The 13,473-nt window shown below is 46.4% G+C and overlaps 1 protein-coding gene across 10 annotated transcripts in view; it reads right to left on the bottom strand.

Annotated features, from left to right (window-relative positions):
- LOC130282073 (alpha-2-macroglobulin-like protein 1) overlaps positions 1 to 13,473 on the bottom strand; it is a 137,209-nt gene that overhangs the window by 109,456 nt on the left and 14,280 nt on the right. For 9 of the 10 annotated variants that reach the window (XR_008846234.1, XR_008846236.1, XR_008846235.1 and 6 more), the window contains exons 2-4: positions 9,275 to 9,452; positions 339 to 498; positions 210 to 262 (exon numbers count right to left, since the gene is read on the bottom strand). Coding sequence is in view for 7 of the 10 variants with exons in the window: in XM_056529944.1 (XP_056385919.1) it covers positions 210 to 227 (18 nt within the window). In the remaining 3 variants the exon portion in view is untranslated. The remainder of the gene's footprint in view (positions 1 to 209; positions 263 to 338; positions 499 to 9,274; positions 9,453 to 13,473) is intronic. The other variant, XM_056529946.1, reaches the window with a different exon arrangement.

A 13,473-nucleotide genomic window follows, 5' to 3' on the forward strand; every position in this document is an offset into this window, starting at 1 on the left:
CAAGAAGTGAAGCCTAGCTCTACCATGACCAAGGCAGAATTACTTTTTGGCTCTTCCCTTCCCACCCCCCATCTGCTTAGGACCTCCCCTGAGCTTCACCCCTGAGCAGTGAATGCCTCATTTTTAAGCAAAGTTCCTCCAGATTCTCTTCAATATAACAGATGGACACCACTTTACTCATATCATGTAATTTCACAATCTCCTTGTACCTTCAGCTTAGTGCACATAAAGTCCTTATTCAACGTCACAATACGGAATTTCACTGTAAAAATAAGAAATAAGGAGTAAGATATTCGTATTTGTGCAGCTCTTGCTCCAGAGCCCAGATCCTACATTACCAGTGTCACTTGGCTGGTAACTTGGTTTATCCGTCTGCACCACGATCCCCGGTGATATTTTTTGGATTACCAATTGTTTTGTCTCCTCAAATGTGACGTCTCCTTCTGCGACAATTCTTACAGTTCCAACCTCAGAGGAGCCACCACTAGGGGCAGGAACCTAGAGAGGAGCACAAGATATATGTCTAAAGGCAGTGTGGGATCAGTACAGGAAAACTGATGTAATGTATGTTCACAGTGACCTCACCAGCAGAATAGTGAGTACAGCTCTGGAGTATAATACAGGATATAACTCAGGATCAGTACAGGATAAGTAATGTAATGTATGTTCACAGTGACCTCACCAGCAGAATAGTGAGTACAACTCTGGGGTATAATACAGGATATAACTCAGGATCAGTACAGGATAAGTAATGTAATGTATGTACACAGTGACCTCACCAGCAGAATAGTGAGTACAGCTCTGGAGTATAATACAGGATATAACTCAGGATCAGTACAGGATAAGTAATGTAATGTATGTACACAGTGACCTCACCAGCAGAATAGTGAGTACAACTCTGGGGTATAATACAGGATATAACTCAGGATCAGTACAGGATAAGTAATGTAATGTATGTACACAGTGACCCCACCAGCAGAATAGTGAGTACAACTCTGGGGTATAATACAGGATATAACTCAGGATCAGTACAGGATAAGTAATGTAATGTATGTACACAGTGACCTCACCAGCAGAATAGTGAGTACTGCTCTGGAGTATAATACAGGATATAACTCAGGATCAGTACAGGATAAGGATAAGTAATGTAATGTATGTACACAGTGACCTCACCAGCAGAATACTGAGTACAGCTCTGGAGTGGGAGCCAATCAGTTGTGGGTGTGGTTCTGCTTCAGTTCAGCTGTGTGGTGGTGTCTGCTGTGCCTCCTGAGCTCCAGGGAATTACCACCTGTTCCACCTGGGACCTGCTTTCTCCTCCCCAGGGAGGGAGTGGGTTTCCAGGGATGAGTGAGGGAGGCGAGGCCCAGGCTTCTGCCTCCCGGAGTAGGCCGCAGGGAGGCAGGAGAGGCCAGCAAGCGGCCTGTACATCAGAAGATCTGGGGGTTAGGCGATCCACCCGGAGTCGCAGCAATGTCACTCCAACACCCCCCACAGAGGCAAGAGGCCGAAAGGTTTCTGGAAACGAGGATCCCAATTTGGGAAAGCTGGGTGCTGCCAGCAGAAAGCCAAGGTCATCTGGAGGAAGGCAGAGTACTCACGGAGGTGAAGCCGACCTCAGTGAGGAAGGCTGGGGAGTGCTGAGGACCCGGGAGTCTATTTCCACCTATACTACCCGGGTCGTAAGTCACCTCCGTGAGTATGAAGACGCCAGGAAAGCTGTGAGGAGGCTTCAGGAGGAACTTCGCCATGTCCGTTCTAGGCTGGAGGTTACCCCAAAGAAGAAGAAGCCTGAAGTCCAGGCACAGATAAAAGGTCTGATGGCTGAAATAAATGCTTTGGAGAAAAGAAAGGAGGAATTGCTGGAGATGAGTGGTCCATTTAAAGAAAAGCTGAAAAATCAAGAGCGTTTCAGAGATATGGATGAAAAGAAACAGAGAAGGTTGATGGGGCTGCAACCTGAGAGCCAGGTGGATGATGAGGAGGAGATAGAGGGAGAACAACAGCCAGATCCACCTGGTGGCCTGTCGCAACAGCAGCAGGCCCCGTACAGTGGGCCCCCTGCACAGCAGCCAGCAGTATCACCTGCCGACTCAGGGGAAGACAGTGACAACAGCTACCAGGGAGGGGCGCTAATGGCCCAGATACGTATGCTGGAATCCCCAGTGTGTCCTCAGAATCTGGTGTTCGGAGATGAGTTCCCAAATGAGGCACCTGGGGGTAAGAAGAAAAAGAAGACCAAGCCAAAGCGGCAAGAAGTGGTGAGTTACATCTACACCCCCCTCCCTGTAAACCCTGAGTCGGCCGCAGGGTCAGCTCATTGTGCAAGCCCCGTTACCCAGCCCAGCCCGTGTTCTGTGGTGGACTCGGTGCAAAGGAGCGGGGAGAGTACAGGTACTAAAAGGGCGCAAAACTCCATGCCTGTTTGCAGTAGCAGGGATGGAGCAGAGAAGGCACTGGCTGCAAGGCCGGACAGTGAGGGCGGCCCAGCGGTGGGCAGAGAGGCAGACTCCGGTGCTGTAGTTCGCTCCCCTGTGGGAGGGGGGGGTGACTCAGTGCCGGAGGTAGTCGCGGTGACTACAGATGTAGCAGATGCTCCCAAAAGAAAAGAACAAATCTTATTTTGTATTGGCGCCGCTGATCCCATTGATCAGCGGCGCCCTGATAAGACTGCAGAAATTGCTGATGAGGCGGAGGGCACTAATAAGAACAGGGCTGGGGCCTCCTCTAGACTGGGTAAGCATGCTGCCCGGTCCCTTAAAGGGCCAGCGGAGGTTGTCCCAGCTCTAGTGCCCCGTGATGCCGAGGCACAACGGACTGAAAATGTATCTTCATCAACATCACCATCATCATCATCATTTGCCGGTTTACCTGTTGCTGGTCCAGCCAGTGTGAGTGATGGGGTAAATGGGGTTGGGGGATGTATGACTGGGGAGAGGATGGAGATTGATGTTACTGGGGAAGGTGTTTTTGGGGGAGGTGGTGACCATGTTATTGGAGTTGGTGCTAATGTTGTCATTGGGGGTGGTGGGGATGTTGTCATCGGCAGTGGTGTAGGTGCAGGGTCTGGTCCGGTTGCCCCCCCAGTGGTGACAGACCATAGGAGTTATGCCAATGTCACTGCTGGGGGAAGTAGAATACTTTCCTCGTCTCCTGACTCTAGGGACGGTTTATTGCAGCGACGTCTCCTGGAAGCTCTGAAAAAGGGGGAAAGGTCGATTAATGTAGAGGGTAGAGCAGTTGATCTGTCCTTCTGGATAGAGAAACACGGTCTCTCTGCCTTCCGAGAGGAAAGAGGGGGCGATACTGTGTGGTCCCTCCCAACAGCCGGGGCAGGTAGTAACCGTAGGAATGTAGTCCGTCTTCGGTGGCAGGGCGAAGATATGTGTCCTTCAAGGACGAAAGTGGTTGAGCTCTTGCTAAAGATGGGCTTCAAGGCAGTTGATATCTTCGCCTTGATACATCCCTACGGTACTCCTGAATTCGATATCAGTTTTGTTCGGCCAGAGGGGCTTGAGCTTTTCTGGTCGAATTATGAATTGGTAAAGAATGAGCCCGGCTGGCGAGACTTTGCCATACAGGCATTGTCTCGCCAAAACGAAATCAAGAGAGTGACCGTTTTGACCCGTAACGAATCACTCTCTTGTGTTGACATCATCACCTGGTTAGGACGGTATGGCGAGGTAATGGGGGTCCCGCAGAAGAACAGGGACGAGTTTGGCATCTGGTCAGGAGCCTGGACGTTTTTGGTAAAACTTAAACGTTCAGGAAATACAGTTACCCATATTCCATCCTCTGCCTTTCTCGGTAGGGATCGTATCCAGATTTTCTACCGGGGTCAGCCGAAGCTCTGTCACAGATGTGGTGACCCCACACACTTCAGTGCAAACTGTACGGTGCAGAAATGTGCCTTGTGTGGGGGTGTAGGCCATCTTGCCGCATCTTGTGCAGAGATTAGGTGTCACCTGTGTGGTGACTTAGGTCACCCATTCAGTCGTTGTCCTCGTTCTTTCGCTAATGCAGTCTTGTCCCCAGCGGGTGAAGATCACGAGCCGGAATCTGCTGGGGAGGGGACTAGCAGGGGTGGAGGAACTGAGGGGTCAGTGAGGAACAGCAAGAAAAAGACACCAGCCCAACTAAGACGTCTTGATAAACGCCAAAGGGATAGGGTGATGGGGAAAGCCCGGGTTACTGGGACGACCTCTCATTCTGTCCCAGAGGCCAACCTTGCTGCTGAGACCCTGAGGGATGGCGAGCTGAATGAGGAGGTCAGGAGGATCCAGAATGAGGAAGGTGCCATCTCCTCAGATAGCGTGGAGGAGGATGATGTGGGATGGCAGAAGGAGACACGAAAGCGGGGTACAAGTAAAAAAAAAAAGGGAGATTTGAGATCTTCTCCCACCCTGGTCCAGGTGCCACAGGAAGGCAAAACTGACTCCCCTCTGGTTGGCCTTTCCAATCGATTCCGACCCCTCAGGGACGTCTCCTCCTCTTCTTCGGAGGGGGAGGATGAGGGGGAGGTGGCAGAGGGGCTTCCAGGGGGCGCCGAGTCCTCTTCCCCTGGGGAGGTTATGTCCTCGGGGGAAGGGACTGGCCTTGAATCCGGAGACGAGGAAAGTAAAACGACGTCTGGTGAGATGGACACTTCAATTTCTCTAAAGAGGGTGAAGAGTTCTTCTGATGTGGAGGGTGAGAAGGGGAGTGGGAAAAAGAAAGCTGTTTAACTCAATCACCCTTGATGGCGGCACCCTCTCCGTTGACGCTGGCGTCCATTAATGTCGCCAGCATTAAGTCAGATACGGCTCGATTTGCTGCCTATGATTTTTTTGCCCATATTAATGCTGATATTTTATTTTTGCAGGAGACCAGGCTAACAGACATGTCATCTATCTACAAGGCTAAAAGAGAGTGGAGGAATGGGCCCTCCTACTGGTCTCTTGGGGCCGAGCCGTATAGCGGAGTGGCGGTCCTTTTTACCGCAGCGGTAGAATGCCGACGGGTTATCGAGTTAGAAATGGGGAGGTGCCTGATCTTAGATGTCCTCATGAGGGGACAAGAACTTCGCCTTATTAACATCTACGGCCCACAGTCTAAGTGGGACCGGAAGTGCCTCTTTATGAGGATCAAGCCCTATCTTTTTACAAGTCGGCAGGTGGTCTTTGGAGGGGACTTTAATGCTGTCACGAGGCCCCAAGACAGGGGAGGTGCCAGAGACAAGCTGACTTATGATAGCGTCGCCCTTAATAGCATAGCGAGTGAGGCTCGCCTGGTGGATGTCCACATCCGGCACACCCCAGGCCACGCGGGATTCACCTATCATAGGGGTAGTTGTAGGTCTAGGATAGACAGGTTTTATTTAAAGGAGGAAGCCGTCTCTTCAGCAGTGTCTGTTGTTGAGGTGGAGTTCTCCGATCACTGTTTAATTTTGTTTTCTCTGAATGTCACAGAGACCCCCCGGATGGGCAGAGGCTATTGGAAGCTGAATTCGTCTCTCTTGGAAGAAGCGGAGATAAGACAGTCCTTTGAGGATTTTCTTCAGAGCCAGGTACCATTGCTGGGCCTTTGTAGCAGTAAGTCAGAGTGGTGGGAGATCTTCAAGGAAAGGGTTGCGAGATTCTTCCGCCAGCTCTCGGGCCTCAGAAGCCTAAACAGGTACCGCTTGTACCAGGGCCTGAGGAAGAAACTTGAGAACCTTGTCTCGACTGGAGGTAGTCGTGATGATATCTCCAGAGTGAAGTCCTTGCTGATGAAGTGCCAGTACGATAGGTACGCATCTTTGGTTTTTGAGAGGGATTACGGGAAGTACCGCTCGCCCGACCCTTACAGAAACTGCAAGATGTCAGTGAATAGTAAAGTAGTCTCAGGACTGATTGATAGTACGGGATCCTTGAAAAGGTCCAGATCAGGGATCCTGGAGGTCATCAGATCCTTCTACTCGCACCTCTTGGGAAGGAAGGATCTAGATCGAGATAAGGTATCAGCTTTCTTGGCTGAAACCGTCCCTGAACCAGGAGTAGACCCCTCTCTTGACGTTTTGACAGAGATGATCCGGGAAGAGGAAGTCAGGATGGCTATTGATGGGCTTGCCCTCAAGAAGTCACCCGGTCCGGATGGCTTAACATCTGAGTTCTATAAGACCTTTAAGGACACTTTGGTTCCCCTCTTGACCGCGGTTTTTAATGAGTGTCTATCCTCGGGCACTCTGCCAAAGTCAATGAGGAGGTCAGCGCTGATCATCCTGTCAAAGGGTAAAGACCCGTCCCACATTGAGAATTGGCGTCCCATAGCACTTCTCAATGCGGACAGAAAGATTCTGGCAAAAGTGCTGTTTAACCGGCTGGTGGAATTTGCACCCCGGCTCCTTTCGGGGGCTCAGCATTGCTCTGTTCCGGGCCGCAGTACATTCAGTGCTGTGCTCAGTGTCCGAGAGGCTGTGGAGCAGGGTAGGGCTGGCCACTGGAAGGGGTACTTGCTTTCCTTGGATCAGGCAAAAGCGTTTGATCGGGTTAACCATGAGTACCTCTGGTCTGTCCTTCTGAGATATGGCCTGCCAGGGGGGTTTGTTGATTGGCTTAAGACCTTGTATGTAGGGGCAGAGAGTTTCCCGCTTGTGAATGGTTGGATTGGCCGCTCTTTTGAGGTTGGGTCTGGTGTCCGTCAGGGTTGTCCTTTGAGCCCTTTGCTGTACGTGTTTGCAGTCGATCCTTTCCTTAGAGGGATTGATTGTGGACCGTTGGCGGGGGTGAGAATGGACCTGGCGGTGCCGGATTCGGCTCTGAGGGCGGTAGCGTACGCTGATGATGTCACCGTGTTTGTCTCCTCACAAGAGGAGGGCAGATGGGTGATGTCAGAGGTGGACCGCTACTCGGAGGCATCCGGGTCCAAGATCAATCAGGATAAGTGTGAGAGTCTCTGGCTGGGAGGGGGAGATCCTGATTTTGATCTCCCGGACGCCCTTCCAGAGCCCCAGGAATCCGCAAAAGTCCTCGGCATCGAATTTGGCCAAGGGGATTACCCCAAACAAAACTGGGACAGCAGGCTTAAGATCGCCGCTCAGAAGGTAGATCAGTGGAAGGGTTGGTCTTTGACCCTCCGGGAAAGGGTTAACCTGATGAAAACTTTCCTGCTCCCTTTGCTGATATATCTGGGCAGTGTATGCATGTTGCCAGAACCTCTTTGGACCCGGGTCTACAGTGTGTTCTTCCAAATGTTATGGGGGAATAGACTGAACCTAGTGAAGAGGGAGGTTACTTACCGTACGAGGAGACTAGGGGGGTTGTGTATGGTCAACCCTGTGGTGTTCCTAGTGAATACCTTTCTTAAGACCAATATAGCAAACCTCTGGTCAGAGAGGGCTCCTCCGTGGGTATCCTCCTGTAGGGGATGGTTTCGGCCTTTCTTCCAGGAATGGGAGACAGGAGGGCAAGTGAAGGATCTTCGCACACCACACGGGCATCTCCCGGCTTATGCTACCCCGGTTCTGAAGGTTATTCGTAGGTGGGGTCTGGGGATGTGGGAGATTAGGACTCTGTCGAGGAAATTCCTTGACAAGAGGGTCCTGTCTTCTCATTTCCAGAGGCCATTGGCACTCAAGGACTGCCCAAGTCGGGATCTGGAGGTGGGTTTAGAGCTTTTGAATTCTATCAGGATCCCCTTGAAGTTTTGGGACTTGACTTGGCGCTGCTTCCATGGGAAACTGTGTGTGAGGGACAATCTGAAGTGCAGGAGCTCTGATGACCGGGGATGTCCCCGCGAAGAGTGTGGAGGCATGCTGGAAAGCATGGAGCATTTTCTGCTTCATTGTCCCTTTAACACAGAGGTTTACACCAGGGTGGGCGCTTCCATTGGTTGGCCTCGGCTTGCCAGTCTCTCCTATGCGGAATGGGCCTATGGGGCATTCAGAAACCTTGGAGGCTGGGACCGGTGCACTTTATTCCTAGTCAGCTCAGTGGTCAGGTATTACACGTGGAACGCACGGTGTTTAGTGTCGACGCAGCGTAAAATCCTCCCTGTGGGTGAGGTGGTTAGGAACATTCTTGGTGACCTGGTGAAGGTGCGTTCTCTGGAGTACGAGAGGCTGGGTGCTGGCAGGGCCTCTCGTCTGTGGAGGGGCTCTGCCTTTAAAGTGCCTTAGCCTGTTGTCTCCCCCTGGTGGTGGGCTGATGCTGGCACATTAGTTTTTTTTGTTTTGTGCTGTAGATATATGGTGATATAGGGCTTGCAGGCACTGAACTTGAGCTTTAGGGGTTTGTGTGATTGAAAAGCCTTATTGATGTTTGTTGTTTGGTTTGTATTATTTTGTATATATTTGTTTTGTTTGTACATTTATGTATATGTGTATATATGTATATATATTGTATTTTTTTCTAGGGGTTGTGCTGTGTTGGGGTTTAGTGCTAGGTTGGGTGGTGGGTAGATGGGGGGAGGGGGGATTCTGTGTGGGACTTTTTGTTTAAAAAAAAAAAAAAAAAAAAAAATCCTGGACTGGTTCATGGACGTCTGTTATCATGTACTGGGGGCATGGGATGCGGGACCAGCTCAGGGACAAAATAAAAAAAAAAAAAAAAAAAATAATAATAATATATTAAAAATATAAAAAAAAACATTGTATATTGGGTTTTTCTGTTTGCGGTGTTTGTTGGTGGTTTGACACATATTTATTATTTTGGGTGGGGAAATGCAACCGGACCAGTTTTTAGTTATTATTGTTATTATTATTACTGTAAGTATTATTATTATTGTAGAGTGTTTAGTAGTGGTTGTTATTATAGCGGTGTGTTTGGTGAGAATGAGGCTGGACCAGAAGATACTTGGTTGGACATTTTTGGACTAATATGGACTCATTTTTGTATATATTATACAGGTGTATGTTGTTTGTATTATTGTTATGGTGATGTTTATTCTTTTTGTAATGTTTTATATTTTTTAGTAAAAGATCTACAGGATATAACTCAGGATTAGTACAGGATAAGTAATGTAATGTATGTACACAGTGACATCACCAGCAGAATAGTGAGTACAGCTCTGGAGTATAATACAGGATATAACTCAGGATCAGTACAGGATAAGTAATGTAATGTATGTACACAGTGACCCCACCAGCAGAATAGTGAGTGCAGCTCTGGAATTATAATACAGGATATAACTCAGGATAAGTAATGTAATGTATGTACACAGTGACCCCACCAGCAGAATAGTGAGTGCAGCTCTGGAATTATAATACAGGATATAACTCAGGATAAGTAATGTAATGTATGTATACAATAACTCTCACCTTAAAGTCACAGCAGTAAAATCCTGTCTTAGGTCGTCCTTTGAACAATGTGATGTTCTGCTCTTGAACTTATAAGGTTGCAGTCACAGTGAAGAATCCTTTCCGAATGTCCAGCAGCAGGCAGGCTCTCTCTGTAGATGGATAGTGCAGCTCAGCTGGGATTAGTAGCATATAGTTTCTACAATAGAGAAGTGAATATATATTAATACTTCACTGGAATAAATCTATGGACAATGGAATCACTAAAGTAGTAATGATCATTTTCTGTAATATTCTTAGAAGTTTTCCTCGCTATTCCTAAGATAGATTTGTTCTCTTGTGACCCCCATCGCTCCTGCAGACTCCGACTTACATGGCTGGTTTAATGTTGTCTTGTCCATGAACAAAAGGACATAATAAGAAGAAACCCAGAAGGAACACCATGAGGCTGGGATAGTCTGTACTCTGCAGCATCCTAATCTTCACAGACATCCCGGTATTCCTCACCCATCCTCTGTCTTCCATCTTCCACTCTTCAACGTGGCCCAACTCCCCACATACAATGTGCTTCCATATATTATATTCAGGACAGGTGGCCAAGTCATTCTCCCATCATGCTTCAGTTCCATTGTGTTTACTTTATTTATTCATTCATTGTTCGCCTGATGGAGCTGTGTTCAGACTGTGATCTGTAGACCATGTCCAGGGACAAGTATTTAATACTATTATACGTGTTCATGCATGTTATTATACTATACTTTTATTATAATTCTGTATTTTCTTTTATTCTAGCAGTTATATTCTTGTACATAGGAGCAGTATTATAGTAGTTATATTCTTGTATATAGGAGCAGTATTATAGTAATTATATTCTTGTATATAGGAGCAGTATTATAGTAGTTATATTCTTGTATATAGGAGCAGTATTATAGTAGTTATATTCTTGTATATAGGAGGCAGTATTATAGTAGTTATATTCTTGTATATAGGAGCAGTATTATAGTAGTTATATTCTTGTACATAGGGGCATTATTATAGTAGTTATATTCTTGTACATAGGGGCATTATTATAGTAGTTATATTCTTGTATATAGGAGCAGTATTATAGTAGTTATATTCTTGTATATAGGAGCAGTATTATAGTAGTTATATTCTTGTATATAGGGGCGGTATTATAGTAGTTATATTCTTGTACATAGGTGGCAGTATTATAGTAGTTATGAATACGGGTAGAAAAGCAGACATGGTGCACATCTACAATCTTGTATAATGATCTGATTGCTTCTCAGCACAATATCAAAAACTAACAGGTTGTTAGTATACATTTTTGATCAAAAAGTACAAGCCCACTCGCCACGTCAAGGCCACCTATCCAGAGTGGGTCCCTAACGTCCCTAGCATAAAATGGCGCAGCACCGGGCGGCGACCACCACCGCCGCGACGCCAATGCCCACAGGGGGGAACGACCCACCGGCAGAGCAGCCCCAATGCCACTCAAACCAGTCTATGAGCCGCACCCCCCCGCAGACACGGCGCCACGGCAGCAACGGACACCGCACAGCACCACACCAGTGTGAACAGGGATGTAATAGCTCACTTACCATACACTCCCAGTCAGACTGGGAGGCAGCTAGGAAAGAAATGGCCCATGTGCAGCTAACTACTGCTTATATAGGGTTGGGCTGAGGGGGTGGGGAAGAGTGCAGCACATGTTAAAACAAAGAAAAACATGTGCTGCACTCTTCCCCACCCCCTCAGCCCAACCCTATATAAGCAGTAGTTAGCTGCACATGGGCCATTTCTTTCCTAGCTGCCTCCCAGTCTGACTGGGAGAGTATGGTAAGTGAGCTTTTACATCCCTGTTCACACTGGTGTGGTGCTGTGCGGTGTCCGTTGCTGCCGTGGCGCCTTGTCTGCGGGGGGGGGGGGGTGCGGCTCACAGACTGGTTTGAGTGGCATTGGGGCTGCTCTGCCAGTGGGTCGTTTCCCCCCATGTGGGCATTGGCGTTGCGGCGGTGGTGGTCGCCGCCCGGTGCTGCGCCATTTTATGCTAGGGACGTTAGGGACCCACTCTGGATAGGTGGCCTTGACGTGGCGAGTGGGCTTGTACTTTTTGATCAAAATGTATACTAACAACCTGTTAGTTTTTGATATTATGCTGAGAAGCAATCAGATCATTATACAAGATTGTAGATGTGCACCATGACAGCTCTTCTACCCGAATTCTCATTATAGTAGTTATATTCTTGTACATAGGAGCAGTATTATAGTAGTTATGTTCTTGTTTTTAAGAGCAGTATTATAGTAGTTATATTCTTGTATATAGGAGCAGTATTATAGTATTTATATTCATGTATATAGGAGCAGTATTATAGTAGTTATATTCATGTATATAGGAGGCAGTAATATAGTAGTTATATTCTTGTATATAGGAGCAGTATTATAGTAGTTATATTCTTGTATATAGGAGGCAGTATTATAGTAGTTATATTCTTGTATATCGGAGCAGTATTATAGTAGTTATATTCTTGTACATAGGAGCAGTATTATAGTAGTTATATTCTTGTATATAGGGGCAGTATTATAGTAGTTATATTCTTGTATATAGGAGCAGTATTATAGTAGTTATATTCTTGTATATAGGGGCAGTATTATAGTATTTATATTCTTGTATATAGGGGCAGTATTATAGTAGTTATATTCTTGTATATAGGAGGCAGTATTATAGTAGTTATATTCTTGTATATAGGAACAGTATTATAGTAGTTATATTCTTGTATATAGGAGGCAGTATTATAGTATTTATATTCTTGCATATAAGAGCAGTATTATAGTAGTTATATTCTTGTATATAGGAGCAGTATTATAGTAGTTAAATTCTTGTATATAGGAGGCAGTATTATAGTAGTTATATTCTTGTATATAGGAATAGTATTATAGTAGTTATATTTTTGTATATAGGAGCAGTATTATAGTAGTTATATTCTTGTATATAGGAGCAGTATTATAGTAGTTATATTCTTGTACATAGGAACAGTATTATAGTAGTTATACTCCTCAGAGGTGGGACCCCCACGATCAGACATCCTATCCTATGGAGAAGAGATGTCAGTTGATTAGGGAAGGCGGGGTCTGTGCATGAGATGTCTTATAGGAGAGAGCGGCATGTAAGAGAGGAGCTGTTTGTCTGAGTAGCGGAGGCACAAGTGACCACTGCCAGAGCACCGAAGGTAGGAGAGGGAAGAAGGCTGCCAATTCTATATCTAGGTGCGGCGGAAGGGGAAAAAAAAAAGAAACTTATGATTGTTAGCACTGACGCTGCTTTAAGCTCCGCACTCATGTGAATCAACGAAAACCCATTAGCCCCTAAAAGATTCTTGAAACAGTTTCAATTTCTTTTTATTTTTTTTACTGGTATTTGAATTTTAGATTTAAGGGGCTGAGTTTTAGGGTCTGGGGACTAAGTAATGGAATTTGGTCTTAGGTCTGAATTTTAGGGTCTGGTCTGGTGTCTGAATGATAGAGTCTGGTCTGGGGTCTGAAAATTGCAGTCAGGTCTGGGGTCTCAAGTACAGGGTCTGGTCTGGAGTCTGAATATTGCAGTCTGGGATCTGAATTATAGGGCCTTGTTTGGGGTTTGAATTATAGATTCTGATTGGGGGTCTGAATATTGCAGTCAGTTCTGGGGTCTGAATTATAGGGTTTTGTCTGAGATCTGTATATTGCGGTCAGGTCTTTGGTCTGAAGTATAGGGTCTAGAGTCTGAATATTGCAGTCTGGGTTCTGAAATATAGGGTCTGGTCTGAGGTCTGAATATAGCGGTCAGGTCTGGAGTCTGAATTATAGGTTATGGTCTGAGGTATGAAAATTGGGGTCTGGAATAATGTTGGGATCCCTGAGTAACCTTTACAGGGCATGGTTTGGGGTCTGAATTACTAAATGCAGTTTGGGTTCTAAATATTGGAATTTGGTCTGGGATTAGAAAAATTTCGGGGGACCAGATTTAGTAGGTTATTCAAACTTAAAAATAAATAAATAAAAAATAGTTCTAACAGAGAATTGCATCTGATATGACTTTTGCAGTGCAATTCCCTGGTTCACATAAAATGGGTTATTCAGGCTTTATAAGAACTAACAGTGAACTAGGATAACTGTTCGGGCAGTCCTCTCCATCTTCACTGCAAGGTCCTTAGTGAGGATAAAATTCGGGGAAATTATGT

This window comes from Hyla sarda, chromosome 7, assembly GCF_029499605.1.
Source record: "Hyla sarda isolate aHylSar1 chromosome 7, aHylSar1.hap1, whole genome shotgun sequence".
NCBI lineage: Eukaryota > Metazoa > Chordata > Amphibia > Anura > Hylidae > Hyla > Hyla sarda.